The sequence below is a fragment of the Heptranchias perlo genome, chromosome 22, assembly GCF_035084215.1.
Source record: "Heptranchias perlo isolate sHepPer1 chromosome 22, sHepPer1.hap1, whole genome shotgun sequence".
In the NCBI taxonomy this organism is placed as follows: Eukaryota; Metazoa; Chordata; class Chondrichthyes; order Hexanchiformes; family Hexanchidae; genus Heptranchias; species Heptranchias perlo.
Window position 1 is genome coordinate 31578235 of NC_090346.1, and position 20675 is coordinate 31598909.

Below are 20675 nucleotides of genomic sequence, written 5' to 3' on the forward strand. Positions count from 1 at the left end.
ACCAGAGTGTTCATCAATTCTGCCTATCAGAAAATTGATAAGTCGCACTTGAGGGCACATTCAAGGATCACGATATCTAGTTCATAAGGGGTCTCACTGTTACACCTCCAGGATTATGCCATCATACATCTAGACAAAGTAAACTCCCAAATCGAGGGACACAGGTCTGCTTACGGGAGAAACTGCGACACTAACACTAAAGAATATTTAATGCAGACCCAAAATTTGTACGGGAAAGCTATATGAACTCTACAGTTTACAAGTATTTTAAATGAGTTCATCTTTCCTGATGCATTTGCTGAATTCTGCACAACCTTCAGCATCAGAAATTTATAGAAAATCACTCACGCAACAAAAATGGGAATACATTTTGTAACAGTCAAAGAATTCTGCATTGAGTTAACAAGTTCCCATAACCTTATGGCAAATTAACAAATATCAACCAAGTTATGTACTAATAGAATTATTGCTGACATGTAATCAGATTGCATCAGCTTCTTTGCAAGGAAAAACACATAGGGACAGCATTTTAGCATTGTCACACAACCAGTCCTATTTTACAAAGGATGTGGTTAAGAAAACAGAATGTAACCCTCTCCGTATCTCAAGACAAAGCTGTTCTTACCTATAGCATTAATATGGCTATTTAAAGGCACTTCAGTTTCACTCCTGCTAACAGGAACCCTCTGATGTCTCTCCTCTTGAATCCACCTGCTCATCTCCTGAACATTTGAGCCTGTAGTCTTAACAATGGATTGTTTGTTTTCTTTGGCATTTAAAGTATCCAGATCTAACTTACGTTTGGCTTTAGGTTCCATGCTGCTTTGTAGGTTCTTTTCATTTTCAGAAGACGTAAGTGAGAGATCCATTTGTTGCCTTGTATTTTGGGTTTGTAGCAGTACTGGAGATGGATTTTTGACATCATAGGATTTGTTAAGCTCAACGGGTGAACCTTGCTTAGCCTTTTCAATCAGGCTGCTAGTCTTTTGGCCACTGAGATGAAGTTCATTCTGGGATTCCAATAGCTGGATTATTTCCTGCTTATTTACAAGTAATGGTGAAGTCCTTTCCAAATTGTATGAATCTTTATAAATTAAGCTCCTTAATGGCACTTGAGCTTCATTAACAACTATGGCTTCAGTCATATTTATTTCAGATTTCCCAGAAGGTTCAGCACGCATATACTGTGAATTACCTATTGTAGGAACATCATTTACCCTTCCCAAACATGTCAGAAGATCTTGCAGTTTCCCAGGATTTTTTTCAGTTTCTTCTTGATTGACTGCTGCTAAAGGTTCATTTGGAACTGCTCTCCTTACATCAAGACTATTAATATTTTTTTTACTTTGATCTGTCCCAGGTAGCCCTTTGAACTTTTCTTTTGGGCTTAGCTCATAAGCATTCACTGGGTTATTAATGACAATATTGGTCGATGTCCTAGAACGTCTCTGGTGCATTTTGGGACTGCGACTTGGTTCAGGGTTGGGCAATTTGGCATAGGATCCCATTAAGCTTTTAAGCAAACTGTTTTCATGTTCGTATGCTGAGCTGTTTATCCATTCCTCATCTGAATCGGATTCTCTAGATAAGCCATTTATTGACTTTGCTGGAAAGTCCACATTTGATGAACTACATAAACCTGAAGTAGACGTGCTAACTGCTGTTTTATCATGCAATTCAAAGCTTTCGCTGATCATAGAGGCAACTTGTGACTGCGAAGAAGACCTCGCACTGCTTGATTTATCTACTATCACAGGACTAGAACTCCGACTTTTGTTAGAGATTCTGTTTCTTTCTCTTTCCCAGTCATTGATTTTAACACCTTCATTTTCTTTATCCGAATGGCTTTCGTTTATACCTTCCTTGGAAGCATTTTTCCCATTGCGGCGATTTTGTTCTCTCTCTACATATTCCCTTGACTTTTTAAGCAGATTCTGGAGACTCATTGCATAATGATCAGGAGATTCCTTTACAGGTGGAAGTGCATCATTTTTTGATTCTTCTTTCTTAGGACTCACACATACTGAAGGAGTGTTATTAGATTGGATACTGCAAGTGGCTATGGGAAGCTCACTTATTTGAGGGGAACAAATACATTTTTCAGAGACTCCAATGGTAATCTTTTCCTTTAATTTCAATAGAGTCTTAATTGATGGAATGGTGTCTTCAGGTTTGTCAGAATAACTTGGGAAAACTGAAGAATGGTCAGTATGCTGTATTGTTGTGAAACCATTTGTTGTATCAATTTTTTCAGGAGGTTGAACAACAGGGTCTTTGACACATTCAATGGTACTTGGCACTTTCCATACCTTTTAAAAAAAAAATTTCAAAATCAGCATCAACAGTGCAAAATGTACTTCCTATTTATTAAATGTCAAGCATACCTGTACTTTGGACAAAATTTTATAATGCTACTTTTTCAGTACATGATGGAGCTGAATAATGTTAATAACTGAGAATTAACAAAGCAATGTATTTTAAACTTCAGACAAAATTGAAGTCTTAGCCTTTTAAAAAAAAGTAGCCACTTATAATAATTATATACAATCTTAAAGCGTCATATAAAGTAAAATAGTCAGAGGCTGCAGGAGGTCCATTGGAAGTGAAGCATAAAATTTTATGTTTGTAGGTAACCTATGGTAGTGTAACCTAACAAAATCCCATCATGTAATGTTTTGCTTTTGGTATCCAAGTACACAGTTGTAAACACAATTATATAAGCTTTCTAAATTAGTTGCAATACACGGGAAGTCTTTTTGCTAGCTCCAATCATTACATTTTATGAATTGCTAACTAACCATAGCAGTAAAATTATATTAAGGAAAGCAGCAACATCATTCACAATGAGGTAAATAATCTGATTAAAACAGCAAAGTGTTTATAAGGCAAAAAAATTTTTAATTATTACTTTGAATCTATCAGGCCAACTCTTAAAAACAGCTGCCACATCAGAATTCCATTTAAAAGTTACAAAAGAATTATGTTTAACTTCAACAAACTAGCCTTGAAATTTCTTCAGTGTGAAGATGCAAAAAAAATGACATAATCAGGGGAGGAATTTGGAGCAGGACCTGGTTAGGGTCGGGTCTACACATCTCTTCTTCTATCATTGAAAATTGAACCAGAACTGGGGGTGGGCGCTTGAAGTCATCCCCTTTCATGCAGGCGTCACAGTAAGAAGTGGGACTAGCAGGATCACGTAGTCCACTGTAAATAGGGTACGGTAGTGTAGTAGTTATGCTACTGGACTAGTAATTCAGAGGCCTGGACTAATAGTCCAGAGAACGCAAGTTCAAATTGCACCATGACAGTTTGAGAATTTGGCAAATATCTGAAATAAAAAGCTGGTACCAGTAAAAGTGACCATGAAGCTGTCGAGTTGTCGTAAAAACTGGTTCACTAATGTCCCTTTGGGAAGGAAACCTGCTGTCCTTACCCGGTCTGGCCTATATGTGACTCCAGTCACACACTAACGTGGTTGACTCTTAACTGCCCTCTGAAGTAAGGAATTCAGGAGAAACTCCTTTACCCAGAGAGTGGTTAGAATGTGGAACTTCCAACCACATGAAGTAGTTGAAGCGAATAGTATAGATGCATTTAAGGGGAAGCTTAAATAAGTACATGAGGGAGAAAGGATTAGATGAAGTAGGGTGGGACGAGGCTTGTGTGGCGCATAAACACCAGCATGGACCAGTTGGGCTGAATGAATTTATAGCACAGAAGCAGGCCAATGTAATTCTATGTAAAAATGGCCTAGCCAGCCACTCAGTTGTATCAAACCACTACAAAAAGTAAGAATACCAGACAGACCACTCAGCTGTGACCTAGGTGTTGAATCAGGGAACGACAAAGGCACACCCAGCCCAGTCGACCCTGTAAAATCCTTCTCAAAATCCTAACATCTAAGGACTGGTGCCAAAGTTGGGAGAGCTGTCCCACAGACTAGACAAGCAACAGCTTAACAGTCATACTCACAAAATTATACACCCCAACTCCTCCATCGCCATCCCTGGGTATGTCCTGTCCCACCACTAGGACAGAACCACCAGACGTGGGGGCACAGTGGTATACAGTCAGAGAGGGAATGGCCCTGGGAGTCCTCAACATCAAATCCAGACGCCTTGACATTTCATGGACAAGGAAACCTCCTGCTGATTATCACTTATTGCCCTCCCTCAGCTGATGAATACCACCACAATCTGAAACTCAGGATTTGTCCTGCTTTTTGTGGATAGAACAAATCCAACCCACCCAATTGCCACCCTATCAGCCTACTCCCAATCATCAGCAAAGTGATGGAAGCAGTCACCAATAGTGCTATCAAGCAGCACTTACTCACCAATAACAAGCTCACCAATACTTAGTTTGGGTTCTGCAAGGACCACTCCATTACAGATCTCATTACAGCCTTGTTCCAAGAGCTGAATCCCTGAGGTGAGGTGGCAGTGATTGACCTTGACATCAAGGCAATATTTGAGCGAGTGTGGCAGCAAGGAGCCCGAGTAAAACTGAAGTCAATGGGGATCAGGGGAAAAACTCTCCAATAGTTGGGAGTCATACCTAGCACAAAGGAAGATGGCTGTGGTTGTTGGAAGCCAATCATCTCAGCCCCAGGACATTGCTGAGAAGTTCCTCAGAGCAGTGTCCTAGGCCCAACTATCTTCAGCTGCTTCATCAATGACCTTCCCTCCATAAGGTCAGAATAGGGCTGTTCAGTGATGATTGCACACTTTTCAGCTGCATTCACAATTCCTCAGATACTGAAGCAATCCATGCCCACATGCAGCAAGACCTGGACAACATCCAGGCTTGGGCTGATTAAATGGCAAGTAACATTCATGTCACACAAGCGCCTGGTAATGACCATTTTCAACAAGAGAGCCTAATCATTTACCCTTGACATTCAATGGCATTTCTAATGCCGAGCCCCCCCGCACCATCAACATCCTGAGTGTCACCATTGTCCAGAAATTCAACTGGACCAGCCACGTAAATGTCATGGCTACTAATTCCCCGAAGTCTCTTCACCAGCTACAAGGCACAAGTTAGGAGTATGATGGACTACTCTCCACTTGCCTGGATGGCTGCAGCTGCAACAACACTCAAGAAGCTCGACACTATCCAGAACAAAGCAGTCTCGTTTATTGGTATCTCATCCACTAGCCTAAACATTCACCCCCTCCACCACCGGCTGCAGCATGTACTATTTGCAATATGCACTGAGGTAACTCACTAATGCTTCTTAGGCAGCACTTCCCAAACCAGTGACCTCCAGCACCTTAGAAGGACAAGGGCAGCAGATGCATAGAAACACCATCACGACTGACATATAATTGCCAAAATTTTGGAACTCCCCACCTAACAGCATTGTGGGAGCATCTTCATCACACGGACTGGAGTGGTTCAAGAAGGCAGCTCACCACCACCTTCTCAGGACAACTGGGGATGGGCAATAAATGCTAGCCGTGCCAGCGACTCCGACATTCCAAGAATGAATAAAAATTCCTACCAGTTCCAATGCCCTTGCGCTCAACACTATGGTGGGAAAGCAGTAGAATCAAAATTGTATTTTCTTTAAGAAGAATTTTGGCTGGCATAGTTGACCCACTTATTCTGCAGTAAGGTGCCACGGTGGTATCTGTTCCTCATCCACCCCTCCCATTTCGCAGAAGTGGGCACCCCAGTGGCATCAAGAACGGCATAGCCGTCTACCCAAAATAATTTAAAGTCCTCGACCCCAGGATTTGAGGCAGGATATTCTCCTTTCTCTGAACTTCCCTTATGGCTGTGGGTAATTACATCAGCTAGTGTGGTAGTGAGCAACAGAGTCCAGGAAAGTCACAGGTTCAATACCTAGAATGGCCCAAGTTAGCTGGTAGGAGTGCTGCAATTAGCCTTGGCGTTGTGCTATTTTAATTGATCTAAGTTCCAATTGATTTCATGCAGATCTTTTCTGCTAGCCGGACCCCAAAAAAAGCAGAACCTGGACTCTGAGTATATGAAACATTCTACCCATGTGAAGATGAAGAGTTAAACAACTTAAATTATCTAGCCATATTTCTCCTCCCTCTTCCACTTAAATTTTTGTACTCATCAAGATTAGTGATGCGCTAGGGAATGGAACATTTTCATTTCAGGCACCCAGGCCAGGATTTTGACCCAGAGGCAGGAAGGGGGCGGGGTCAAATCATGGACAGGAAACCCGGAAGTATGGGTTTCCTGGACATCCGTACGATTTTGACGTAAAGACGTCCTTTTGTTTTGTCGGATTCCCGTCCAACAGGCTGGCCTGATTGACAGGTTGGCCTCAGTCGGATGGGAGCAGAGCAAGGAAGAGGACGTCTTCAGGTAAGTCTTAGATTGTATGGATTGGAGGGGCGGGGGGTGGCACAGGTGGGCATGGATACTGCCCCCAGTATCAGTACTAAGACTCTTAGGTCATGTAAAGCAAACTAAGAGGCAGAATAAAGCTTCCTCTACTTTACCTCCACTATGTGCTACAACCTCAGCTTCAGCAGAGCACCACTACACTACCAGTGTGACCTTTTTCCATTTACCAACCCAACCATCCTTTGGCCTGCCATAGTGGCTGCCAACAGATGCTAAACTTGAAGCAATTTTGTGTAGACCCTTTCCCACTAGAAGCAGAATTGAGTACCCAAGCTCAGTTCACGTAGGACCCTTACAGCCAGCAGACAGAGATTTTATACCTTCAGTCAGGACTGATTTGAGCCCAGAGGCAAAAAGCCGACACCTAATCCACTGCACCACCTAGTGCCCAAAATTTCACTTTTAAACAGTATCTGATGCAATTTTTTAAAATGTTAGTAAATTACCTATTCGCAGGTAGTCCAGGACCTATGGAGGTCTTAAACAGTGTACATTTTGAACTTCTCCTAGAACCATCTGCCTAATTACCAGATCAATCAATACTGCCCGTTTTCCCATTGACAGTCTGACTCTGGTCTCCATTTTGAAGTTTATAACATCAATGTGCATTTATGTAGCTCCTTTAACATAGTAAAATGTCCCAAGGCGCTTCACAGGAGCGTAATCAGACAAAAATTGACACTGAGCCAAAGGAGACATTAGGACAGGTGCCCAAAAGATGGGTCAAAGAGATAGGTTTTAAGAAGCGTCTTAACAGAGGAGAGATGGAGGTTTTATTGATTATTTTATTGTTTACATCTTAAGCTTCCTTTATTTTGATTTCCAGATTAATATTTAATTTCCCTCATACACTTGAAGCTAGAGGTATAAAAATTGCAGGACAGTCCACCTTTCAAAGAATGACACCCAGAACAGATTTTTTGGGATACTGTCCCAGTTTTGTACAAATTAGGAAATGCTGAATGAGGGCCTGCTCTTAAATGATGATCATTCAAATTCTTATTTTTCAAATTACCACCCAGAACAATCTTTTGGTTGGGATGGGGTGGAGGAAGGCAGTGGTAAGCCAGTTTCCCCCCCCCCCCCCACCCATTTATAGTATATATTAGACTACTAGCAAAAAAAAATCAATAAACCATTAATATTTTGCCTGCTAGCAATCTTAAAATACATAGCAGCATTTCATGAGATGCAGACTAAAGATTAAAAATGTGCCGAGTAACCTTGTGCACAATAAAATTGATACCTCAGTCAATTTCCTTCACTGTTTGTGTTTTAGCCTCCTAACTGGATTACTGCCTTGCAATTTAGTGAGATATCTATTGCCCCCTATATATTTTCCTCATGTTTAATTTAACAGTACTACACTGGCAAGAGGAGCTTGGATTGCTCTGCATAAACCAAAGCAATAGGGAAGTCACACACGCCTGCTATGACAACCTAAAGAACTAACGAACAAAATGCAGCACCCAAGGTCCCACATACAGCAATGAGATAAATGTCCAGATAATCTGGACATTTGGTTGAGGGATAAATAATGGCCAGAACACTAGGAGAACTCCCTGCTCTTCTTCAAAAAGTGCCATGGGATCTTTTACATCCACCTGGGGCCTCTGTTTAACGTCTTATCCAAAAGACAGCAACTCCAACAGTGCAGCACTCCCTCAGCACTGAACTGTCATTATACTCAAATCTCTGGGGTGGGGCTTGAACCCATGACCTTCTGACGCTGAGCCAAGTCTGACACCAAAATAATCCGCATTTTCTTGTATTATAGTGTGCCAAAATATCACGACTGCCATACAATATAGCTCATGAATGCAGCAAACCATTTATTTGGACAAAGGAAAAATAGCAGCACTAATGGTTCAGAATTAGAATAGTCAATTTATTTTAATGATAATGAAGAAAACTATGTAACTTCCTCTGAACTTCCAATTTTGCTCTGGCATTTTAAAACTCCAATTTAAAAATCCATTACTGTAAACAAAGGTAACAAAATAGCGAACCTGCACATTTTCAATAATTTCTTGCACACGAGTAAGTAAGGCACTTTTCCTTGCTTTCTGTCGGCTGAGCTCCAATTCCACAGCTTTTTGTCTATATTGCTGCATCTCCAGCTGCCTTTCAGTATTCATCTGCAAGAGGAGAAAAATAGTTTAATTCAGTTTGGTGGTGCACAATAAGCTTTCAGCATATCTGCACCTCGCTATAATGATCTAATTTCAAACCTCCAACAACCAAGCTTACTTAATCAGAAAAATTACCTCCACTGTGTATTGTGAATTCTACTTATTCGCTCCACTTGTTGGATGATGAATAACTCAAAGTTGAGGCGAAGCTATCAAATAACCAGCTGAAGCTCAAAAAAGCTTATGATTAACTATTGTGAAGAGGGTGTGTTCCTGTTTAAAAGACGCTGTGCTTACAAAGTGCTCATTTGACAAATTAAAGCAACCCATTAGTCAACATGTGATCTTTGGGATGCAAAGGTGTTCTAGCCACAAAAGACAAACCTAGCTTGTATCTGCTATAATTAAACACACAACAGTAGCACTTAGGTTTGATCAAAATGCATCATCTTCTATAAATCTATTGCACAGATCATCCAGTTACTTTAGTCTCTGAATTTTCTTCCACATAACTTCTGACAAAACTGAGCAATCATTATAACCAGGCTGGCTGTAGAAACTACAAGAACTCGCCATTGCGCAGTCACCTCTGCTAGCTTCTGCAGCAGTCTGCCCATTGTCACTCTGCCTGTATTATGGAGAGGTGTACACAACTTATAAGATACCGTCAAACCCTGCTAAAACATAATCTCCGGCTTCAGTAAATTATTACTGAAACTACATTTAAAAAAAAACAAATCCAGCCATCTATTTAGTTGTAAACACGCGCAGTTTATGGTTCTGGCTCAGAAGAACTAGATTTAAGTACTAGAACTGTCCTCACAGGAAATCGCTTCATTGAAGGACCCGTAGAATTTGAACTGTAACTGCAAGAAAAACCATACACCAGGATATAATTTTTCTTTGTTAATAAGTTCAGAAGCCACCATTTTCACTACATTTCCTAGATTTGACAATCAAATGTGGTACATTGTACCCTTGGTTCCCAGCACCATTGCTTATTACTTTCAGTAATAATAGCAGGCAGTATTGATTGCCTCTAACAGGCAAAGATGTTACAGTACTTAGCCTTAGAAATCCACCGACAATGGCAGGTCAACAGGAAGGCCAACAATTACAGGGCAACATACTTTTTAAACAAAACAAAGGGTAAGACCATAGTTTAAGCAGTAAAAGACATTATCAGCTTGCAGAAATAATGACTTTTCAATATATTTACAAGAGTAATTTTCAGAATATTTTATTGCAGAATGCTACATTTTTCTTTATGCATTATTTTAGCAAAGAACTGCCACACATTTGGCAATTCCCATTATCCATTCCAAACAACTGTCATGCTTCCCCCAGGCACCACTGCAGGACTATTAAAAGAGTTTTCAAATTCACTGCAATACACTCCTCTTTAATGAGCTCAGGTTCCCATAGGACTCTATAATCACTCGGCTCTTGAGATCTGAGATAGTATGTAGTTGAAATGGGAATAGGAAGGAAAAGAAAACTAGCAAAATTTGTGGATTTCCAGTTGCATTGCACACAGGAGTATTAAACAATGTCACACACAACAAATGCCACATATGCACGATAAACCAAAGTAATATTCTAGAAAACACCCATTAAGCAAAGAGACACATTCAAAAGATATGAGTCCATAATATTTTTTTTAAAATTGTGTACAGCCTGTGCCAGAACTTCAGGTCTAGAAAATCAATCGTGCAGTGCCCATTTTCTGGGCATTAAACAGCTTCCTAAGCCTTCAATATGGCAGGCAGGAAGTGCACAGTCATTACGAGCCAGAAGTGCACCACCCGCCCTATTGGCATGGGCAAAAAAAAAAGGCGTCCAGTACCCGATCACTGGTCTGCAGCTTGCCAGTTCGAGGTCCAATATTACGTGCGTCTCCGTCCTCTCTCTTCAGGTGCAGGGATCATTCCCTGCGCCCCCCTTTTTGGGTGCGCTCGAATTTCTAGGCCCGAGTGTCACAATCAAATTTATAAATTTATGCCAAAAACCTCTTGCAGTTGATTGGATGATGTATACGTTTATTTTTAATTTTAATTTTAAAAAAAATAAACTACACTTTTGGTGGGGAGCAGAGTTCCATTGTGCTGACAGAAAAATTACATCTTAAAAACAAAGAGTAAACTTCACTCTTGCTAGGGATACAGCTCAATATTGGAAACAAAAAATGTTTAAATAAAGTAAAGCAATGAACTGCAATCAATCAATACACAAACAATGTGCTGTGAATAAGTCATTTTTGCTCAGCATTAACCAAAAAAGAAATCCCAACATGTGTCATGGAGCCAGATCCAGTGCAACACACAGTTAATCATTCAAGAAACCAATATAGGGGGAAACAAGGGATTGCAGATTAGGAGAAAAGAAGAAATCTCCATTTGAAAGAACAAAAAAAAGCATTCCAAAGTACATTATAGCAACTATTAAATCCCATCTTCACACAATAAAAAAAGGGAAATAGGTATCAAAAAACCTTCTGCAACTCGCTACCCCATCAAGCCATCCAACCTCTCCCAGCCAAAAGAAATAGGAAAAGACAGAAGGAGACACACTGAAACAGAAAAGACCTACAGAGGCATAATCAGAACAAAACAGAACAGGAGGGGAAACAGCAACATGAAGATAACAGGGAAAGACAAGAGTCCGACCATATACTGAGAAATTCCATGAGCAATGCCTTGCAAGATCTATTAAGTTAATATAAAATTTACTAGTGTGGTTTATTATCTTGATTTTGCAGTTATAGTTTAGAACAAATAGCTGTCAGTATCACTGAAACATATTGATTTGAATCTTCTAATGGAGTCAAAAAGAAACCAAAAAAACGAAGGGTCTCGAGACAAACTGCCAAACAATATTGTTTACGTAGATTAGGAGATTACATAACATCACATTCTTTTAGAGCTAGAAGTCATATTTTTCATTCATCCAGGGGCAGAAAATGTAGTCTCTTTAGCAAGAAGTTGTATATGGACTTATGTTCAAAGCTGTGCTGTATTGCAATGTTTTTCTTTAAATATTTGATATGTTTGTGCAATCAAACACAGTACTGCATAAAATAATTTGTATTAAACGGCTCAAAAGCACAAATCAACATCTTCATGTTGTGAACAAGTATATTCCAGATTTCAGAAACAAGTGTCCCAGAAAAACTTATCAGAAAATATATATAGTCGGCAAATTATTGTCCCATAGTCTATTAAAACTAATTTATTGTTTTGTTCAGGAGTCAAAAATAAACGAATCATACCAAAGGAGAGAGCACAGCAATCCCGTGGAAGCGGATAACAGAGGTGCCCTTCTGCCAAATTGATTGCAAAGTCTCATTTTCCAACATCTCAGTCTGAATCTTGGCCAAATGCGTCTTGCCGAACTCCTCATATTCTTCCATTCTCACCCACTAATTGTTTGTGCTATAGCTGCATAAAGAAGTGAATTACAGGTTACTGGATTATAGCTGCAATTCCAAATAAACCAGTTGTGCAACTCTAAATGTACTTCAGGCAGGCATTTTTCTCACCAATGGCAATGGAAGAATTAGAAAGAAGTTTTATACTATATCTTCCTCAAAAACATACTACTAGAAACACAAAATGGGGGTAGGTACTATGTTAGTATGATGGCTGCAAATGGTAATACCAGCAGTTGTAACCTTAAACAGTATGTAATCTAAAACAGTATGTAACCTTACAACCAGTGTAACTAATTCATATTAATTTCCCAAACTGTATTTTTGTAATCTGGTTTTCAAAGCTTTCTTACAGTTCTGTTTCAATAATTTCTAAGTCTGTTTGGCAATAAAAACGTGCAAAATATGTTTTCAATAATGTTTTTAAAAATGTATTACTATCAGAGGCTAATACTGAAACTGCACTTTACAAAGCCTTGAAATTCCTGCATACTTTCAACTAAAATCTAGTAATGTTTAATTTTCTTAATTACAATTGAAAACAAACAGTACAAGGTTTGTAAATGCAACCGGGATGCACACTAACAGGTTTAATTTTATTCATTGTACAACCTGTGTAAATCCATACAGTGGATATAGCATCTTTTATTCATTACAATACTCTTTTTCCCTCAACACAGTGACATGTCCTGGAACAAAACATGATTTACTGAAAAATCCCTACACAGATCACACCTTTATATAAAGTTTCATGACCTGTGTTTAACTAACCTGATAGAGTTTTTGATGAGGTAACAGAGAAAGGGTAGATGGGGGCAACGTAGATGATGTGGTGTATATGGACTTTCAAAAGGCGTTTGACAAAGTGCCGCATGGTAGGCTTATCATCAAGATTGCGGTCCATGGAATAAAGGGGGCAGTAGCAACATGGATACAGAATTGGCTAAGGGACAGGAAACAGTAGTGGAGAACGGTTGTTTTTCGGACTGGAGGGAGGTGTACAGTGGTGTTCCCCAGGGGTTGGTGCTGGGACATCTGCTTTTCTTGATATATACTAATGACTTGGGCTTGGGTGTACAGGGCACAATTTCAAAATTTGCAGATGACACAAAACTTGGAAGGCTAGTAAATAGTGAGGGAGATAATGATAAACTTCAAGAGGATATAGACAGGCTGGTGGCATGGGCGGACATGTGGCAGTTGAAATTTAATGCAGAAAAATGCGAAGTGATACGTTTCGGTAGGAAGAACGAGGAGAGGCAATATAAGCTAGAGAGCACAACTCTAAAAGTGGTACAGGAACAGAGAGATCTGGGGGTAAATGTGCACAAATTGTTGAAGGTGGCAGGGCAGGTTGAGAAAGCAGTAAAAAAAATGCATACGGGATCCTGGGCTTTATAAATAGAGGCAGAGTACAAGAGTATGGAAGTCATGATAAACCTTTATAAAACAATGGTTCAGCCACAAATGGAGTTTTGTGTCCAGTTCTGAGCACCGCACTTTAGGAAAGATGTGAAGGCCTTAGAGAGGGTGCAAAAGAGATTTACTGGAATTATTCCAGGGATGAGGGACTTTAGTTACGTGGATAGACTGGAGAAGCTGGGGTTGTTATCCTTGGAACAGAGAAGATTGCAAAATTTGATAGAGGTATTCAAAATCATGAAGGGTCTAGACAGAGTAGTTAGAAACTGTTCCCATTGGCGGAAGGGTCAAGAACCAGAGGACATAGATTTAAGGTGATTGGCAAAAAAACCAAAGGTGACATGAGGAAAAACTTTTTTTTTTACACACAGGGAGTTATTAGGATCTGGAATTCACTGCCCAAGGAGGTGGTGGAGGCAGATTCTATCATGACCTTTAAAAGGGAACTGGATAAGTACTTGAAAGTAAAAAAATTGCAGGGCTACGGGGACAGAGCAGGGGAGTGGGACTAGCTGGATTGCTCTTGCATAGAGTCAGCGCAGGCTCGATGGGTCGAATGGCCTCCTTCCGTGTTGTAACCTTTCTATGATTCCACCTACAACCTTTGCACCAGTGTGATTTTGAAATTTTACCAGCCAGCTGGTGTGAAAACTGCAGATGTAGCCAATACATTGCACCTTATGCTAGGTAATTATTTTACAGGTCCACTGGAATAATGCTAATACTCTCTGGGCTTATACTCTTTGGAGTTTAGAAAAATGAGAGGTGATCTCATTGAAACATATAAGATTCTGAGAGGGCTTGACAGGGTAGATGCTGAGACACCGTCGATCCTGGCTGGAGAGTCTAGAACTAGGGGACATAGTCTCAGGATAAGGGGTCGACCATTTAGGACTGAGATGAGGAGGAATTTCTTCACTCAGAGGGCTGTGAATCTTTGGAATTCTCTCGCCCAGAGGGCTGTGGATGCTCAGTCAGTAAGTATATTCAAGGCTGAGATCGATAGATTTTTGGACTAAGGGAATCAAGGGATATGGGGATTGGGCGGGAAAGTGGAGTTGAGGTCAAAGATCAGCCATGATCTGATTGAATGGCAGAGCAGGCTCGAGGGGCCATATAGCCTACTCATTCTCCTATTTCTTATATGGATAAATACATGAGAGAGAAAGGAATAGAAGGATATGTTGATAGGGTGAGATAAGTGTGGGATGAAGTAAATAGAGTGGGAGGAGGCCCATGTGGTGCACAAACACCAGTTGGGCCGAATGGCCTGTTTCTGTGCTGTAAATCCTACGTAATTCTATAGAATGTGGATTAGCATAGCCCTCTCAAACCCCCAAAACCATCTGGTTGGATTTGTTTTGTTAAATTACAAATACAAAAGCAATTAAAACAAACTCTCAAGGGACTATTACCTCAAAATTATCTCAAGTGCTCCCTGCAGTGCTGAACAAAAGAAATGTTGCTCAGGCCTGCAATACACATTTTTTTTTTACTTCTCAGATTTCACTTTTAGGATTAAATAAAGAGTATTATTTAATCTCCAAGTAAACAGTTTTTATTTGATTTAGTTTGTTCACGGCAATCAGGATTTATACCACTAACTACGCATTTTATAGATGGCATATTTGGAATAGTCCATCATTACTAAGTTTCCTTGGCTGTCTGTACTTTCCATCACTGTTACTGAAGCACATAGCACTCAAGGAAAGTGAAGAGGGGGGGGTGTCTCTATATATGTGTATATCATTTTCACAATTTTCTTACCATACATGTAGGAGGAAGGATGAGATGCAAAAGTATGTCTTTGTGAAAAAGAGAACTATGTACTGCACCTGAACCCAACCCGTTCAGCACAGAAGAGTTCTATACTCAAAATTTTTATAGCTTGCACGTCCCAACACTTTTCCATCAAGTTATAAAACTTACTTACGTATCATACTCAGGACTTCTAATGCGCAGCAATGACATAGCTGCGGAAATGGTTAAGGAACTGGTTGCCTACTGAAAAAGTTCTCTCCTGTGTGAGGCCAGGGTGGAGGTCGTATAGGCAGCAGAGCATGCAAGTCCAGTGAGAAAAGCATGACTGTGCCATGTTCGTGAAGATATCAGTAAGTTAGCAGGTGCAGGGTGGGAAGAGAAGGAGCAGCAGTGGGCAGTGCAACCAAGCACAAAGGGAAGTGCGAGAGGCCTAGGTGCATTGCGAGCAACAAATGAGGAATGAAGGGCTGATGGGACGGATACCCTTCTATACTGTAAATTTCTACAGTAGTCTTGCTGTGTTTGTGCACCATCTTGTCCCAGTGGCAGTCACTAGTGACATTAGGTGTTCATCTGTACTGCAGGTCCAGGCTACAGTGGAAAAACAAGCCTTAGCTGTAGAATCCAAAGATTTTTCATGTGAAAAACCTGATTTTTTATTATCTCCAAGGAAGAGCTGATATAAGTTGGAGATGTCATTTTGGTATTTTAAATGCTTTATCATCATTATGATAAGAAGTTAGAATCGTGGAACGTTACCGCACAGGAGGCCATTAGGCCCATTGTGTCTGTGCTGGCCGAAAAAGAGGTATTCAGCTTACTCCCACTTTCCAGCACTTGGTCCGTAGCCCTGTAGGTTATGGCACTTCAAGTGCATATCCAAGCACTTTTTAAATGAGTTGAGGGTTTCTGCCTCTACCATCCTTTCAGGTAGTGAGTTCCAGAGCCCCACCACCCTCTGGGTGAAAAAAATTTTCCTCAGCTCTCTTCTAATTCTTCTACCAATTACTTTAAATCTATGCCCCCTGGTCACTGACCCTTCTCAGAAGGGAAATAGGTCCCCCCCATCCACTCTATCTAGTCCAGTCATAATTGTATACACCTCAATTAAATCTCCTTTGTTCTAAAGAAAACGACCCCAGGCTATCCAATCTTTTCTCATAGCTAAAATTCTACAGCCCTGGCAACATCCTCGTAAATCTCCTCTGTACCTTCTCTACTGCAATCACATCTTTTCTGTAATGTGGTGACCAGAACTGTACGCAGTACTCAAGCTGTGGCCTAACCAATGTTTTATACAGTTCTAGCATAACCTCCATGCTCTTATATTCTATGTCTCGGCTAATAAAGGAAAGTATCCTGTATGCCTTTTTAACCACCTTATCTACCTGTCCTGCTATCGTCAGGGATCTGTGGACATGTACTCCAAGGTCCCTTTGTTCCTCTACACCACTCAGTATCCTTCCATTTATTGTGTACTCCTTTGCCTTGTTTGCCCTCCCCAAATGTATTACCTCGGACTTGTCTGGATTGAAATCCATTTGCTGCTTTTCTGCCCACCTGACAGTCCGTTGATATCTTCCTGCAGTCTACAGCTTTCCTCCTCACTATCAACCACACGGCCAATTTTTGTATCATCTGCAAACTTCTTGATCAAGACTCCACATTCAAGTCCAGATCATTAATATATACCACAAAAAGCAAGGGACCTAGTACTGAGCCTTGCAGGACCCAACTGGAAACAGCCTTCCAGTCGCAAAAACACCCATCAACCATTACCCTTTGCTTCCTGCCACAGCCAATTTTGGATTCAAGGAGCCACTTTCCCTTGGAGCCCATGGGCTTTTACTTTTTTGACCAGTCTACCATGTGGGGTCTTGTCAAAAGCCTTGCTAAAATCCAGGTACACTACATCCCCACATTACCCTCATCAACCCTCCTTGTTACCCCCTCAAAAAATTCAATCAAGTTAGTCAGACAGAACCTTCCCTTAACAAATCCATGCTGACTGTCCTTGGTTAACTCATGCCTTTCTAAATGACAATTTATGCTGCCCCTCAGAATCGATTCCAATAATTTGCCCACTACCGAGGTTAGACTGACTGGCCTATCTCTTTCTCCCTTTTTAAACAATGGTACAACGTTAGCAGTCCTCCAATCCTCCGGCACAACGCCTGTAGCCAGGGAGGATTGGAAAATGATGGTCAGAGCCTGCGCTATTTCCTCCCTTGCTTCTTTTAGCAGCATGGATACATTTCATCCGGGCCTGGCGATTTATCTACTTTCAAAGATGCTAAACCCCTTAATACTTCCTCTCTCACTATGTTTATCCCATCCAATATTTCATACTCCTCCTCAACTACAATCTCTGCATCATCCCCCTTTTTTGAGAAGACAGACACAAAGTATCTATCAAGAACCATACCCACATCTACCCAGTTCTTTCTTAAAAACAATTTTCAAAATTTTTCCATGGAGCTGTCTTTGGAGGCTACTGTAAATTGATTTTATTATATACATATAAAGCTGTTTTATAGCATATATATTTCTTAAAATAGTGGAGCTATTTTAAAATCTTTGCACCATTTTCAGCACATTAGAGAGATTCCCCCCAGATAAAGGTACACTCCAGTGCAGAACCAGGGAGGCCCCAGGTTTGATTCCCCTGCTAGTGCTCAGTTACCAGATGTCAGCTAAGTCAGTAGTTGGGATGCTAGAACAAAACTCAGAGCTCCTAGGCCAGGGAAGAGCAAAATCTGTCAGAATTCTCACTCTTGAATATTACCCAATAACCCATCCAGGAGAATGCATATACATGGACATCAGGGCCTGGAGTTTCCTCCACATTCGTGCCCAAATACACCCATAATCTGGGGGCAAACAAATTATAAGGCTTAAAAGATCGTGGAATTTTCGGTGTAACTGTAGTCACAACCAGCCCAAGTCTCCTCGATTTTTTACATCTGTCCACCAAGCCCTCCATCCGAACGAATCACCGCCCACAAAACTGGTCATGCCCCAGACTCTCAATTGGGAGTATCCTCCAATTGCACTTGTTCGGGGTGATCCCTCAATGTTGTGACCAGATTTTCAAGCACACCTGAAACAAAGTCATTTTCTGGTCTTTTAGTTGCAATTTTTTGAGCATTTTAAAAAATTTATCCTCATTAAGACCTGTTCTGTACTTTCTATTTCTTTTAATGCATTTTTATGGCATAAGTATAAATCACATTAAAAATTGAAATGCTTCCCCAATTCCTGGTTTTTAAACATGCTATTCCTTTTGTGCATGAATGTTGGTTAAATGAGTTGAAAATTTTAAGACTCAAAGAAGTATACTAGTGTGGGTTTGGTGTTTCTTTGGGTCCCGATTATTTACACTGATTTAAGTTCGGGTGTATTCTAACGAGATCGGGAGGATACTTGGGCATAACTTGACATGGACAAAATGGACACAATATTGGGTACATTTTGGTTACAACTTCTGGTTTGCGCCCAAGGAAGAAACTCCAGGCCCAGGTGAGAACGGGATCAGACTTGGCTGTGATGTCGCCCAGCTTTGAATAACCTGCCAATACTCAAATATGAGAATAGCTACTTGAATAAAGTACAATGATCAAATGAGTCAGTGCCTTCAGGAGAGAAGAAAATTGGAGTGAAGGAAATTTTACAGCCAAATATGTGCTGTTCTCTATATTATATTGTCTATTGTTTTAAAACATTTCAAAGTTTTCTTAGTTACCTAGTAGTTACATTAAGCATAGTGACACAGGTAAAAGTGCAATACAATTATAGTGATGTGGAATCTAAAGGTGTATGGAATCACAGAAATAAAACAACAAGGTTTTTTTTCAGTAATAGGTTGCCAGGAATGAAAGGACTACAGAGTATAAACAAACATTAACTGTCGTGGTTATTAGATGCTTGTTTACGCCTGATACTAATCAAAGATCCACACAGTGAGTAAACCGTGTGGATCCACTCTGACAGTGACCGTTACAGTCAAGACACAGATTTGAAAACTTAACGTTTTGCAATTGACTGAAACAAGTTGCAACCAGCGTTCACAGGGATTAATTATACAGCATTAATATGAACAGTCGGGGTATAAATACAACACTTACAAGGGATCAATCCGAAACCATCAGGGTTTGAACGGGAACTCCACCTGGTTACACAGGATCAGCAATGTCTGTTAAAATATAGCGACGGACACGCTGGGCCTGAAAGGACGGGCGCGGCCGTTACAACAGCCTTAACGACCGGACAGCTGGAGTCCACGACAACCTCTGGGGCCCAGGCCCGGGCTAGGCACCACCACCACCGCCACCGCCCAACCTGCTGCTTACCGCCAACCGTCAGCCGCCTCTCTTCGCAATAGCAGGACCGAGCTGGTTGCCGAAGGTCAGCCCTTGCCCTGCCGCCTCAGGCACCGCCGCTATCCCGCTTCCCGCAGCTTCTGCCGCCCGCCATCCTCAAAGCTCAAACGGCAACGTCACCTGGCAACCAGGGATCGCTCTCATTGGCTATCGCTAGCAGCAACACTTCCGGGTCTGCTTTCCGCCACATGGCTACTCGGGTGACGCGAGGAGAGGGGGGCATTGTATGGGTAGGTTACAGCCCGTGAACAATTCACAAACAACCTACTCTTTTAAAATTAAATGCATTGTTTTAAGGGGGAGTTGTGGCAGTTTTGGAGATGGGAAGAAACTACCCATTCCTGTGTCCCAGCACACTGATTTTTTGATGCAAATTGATACTAGCTCAGTTGCTAAATTTAAATCTGAGATAGATAGCTTTTTGGCAATCAAAGGTATTAAGGGATATGGGCCAAAGGCGGGTATATGGAGTTAGATCACAGATCAGTCATGATCTTATCAAATGGCGGAGCGGGCTCCAGGGGCTGAATGGCCTACTCATGTTCCTATGGAATGGGTTACATATTTGCCAAGAGGCTTTCATAATTTTACAGGGACGACAGCACTTCTTTAAAACTACAATATCTGTACCTCAATGAAAGGTACACTCTTAGCAGAAATAAAAAAAAGAAAAACAATTGTTGGGAATCTGAAATAAAAATAGAAAATACAGCAAGTACACACCATGTCAATCAGCCCTGACACGTTAACCCTGACTTTCTTTCAGCTGATTGATCTGCCTTGTATTTCCAGCATTTACTGTTTTTCATTGCAGTTGTGCTCAGTTACAACAGCGATCGAATGAGTCAGTGCCCTCAGGTGAGAAGAAAATTGGAGTGAAGGAGATTTTACTGCCAAATATTTGTTGTTCTCTATTATATTGTCTATTTTAAAACGTTTCAACGTTTTCTTAGTTACCCAGTAGCTACATTAAGCACAGTATCACAGGTAAAAGTGCAATACAATTATAGTGATTTGGAATCTAAAGGCGCAGCATGGACTTACATAGTGTTTTTATGTAATAAAAAATATTTCAGGCTCTATACAGGAGTAAGGGAGAAGAGTTTTGGGAACTGACTGAATGCACTGTTAAAGAAGTAAGTTTCAAGGCAATGTTGTAGGTGG

The 20675-nt window shown here is 40.8% G+C and overlaps 1 protein-coding gene across 6 annotated transcripts in view; it reads right to left on the bottom strand.

Annotated features, from left to right (window-relative positions):
* Positions 1-19636, bottom strand: part of LOC137340624 (centriolar coiled-coil protein of 110 kDa-like) — a 59029-nt gene extending 39393 nt beyond the window's left edge. For 3 of the 6 annotated variants that reach the window (XM_068003200.1, XM_068003199.1, XM_068003197.1), the window contains exons 1-4: positions 19482-19636; positions 11791-11959; positions 8400-8528; positions 626-2309 (exon numbers count right to left, since the gene is read on the bottom strand). In XM_068003200.1, the coding sequence (XP_067859301.1) occupies positions 626-2309; positions 8400-8528; positions 11791-11931 (1954 nt within the window). In that variant the 5' untranslated portion in view covers positions 11932-11959; positions 19482-19636. Of the gene's footprint in view, positions 1-625; positions 2310-8399; positions 8529-8657; positions 8704-11790; positions 11960-19256; positions 19461-19481 lie in introns of those variants that run through there. The other 3 variants (XM_068003202.1, XM_068003198.1, XM_068003201.1) reach the window with 3 other exon arrangements.
* Positions 19637-20675: the final 1039 nt, after the last annotated feature.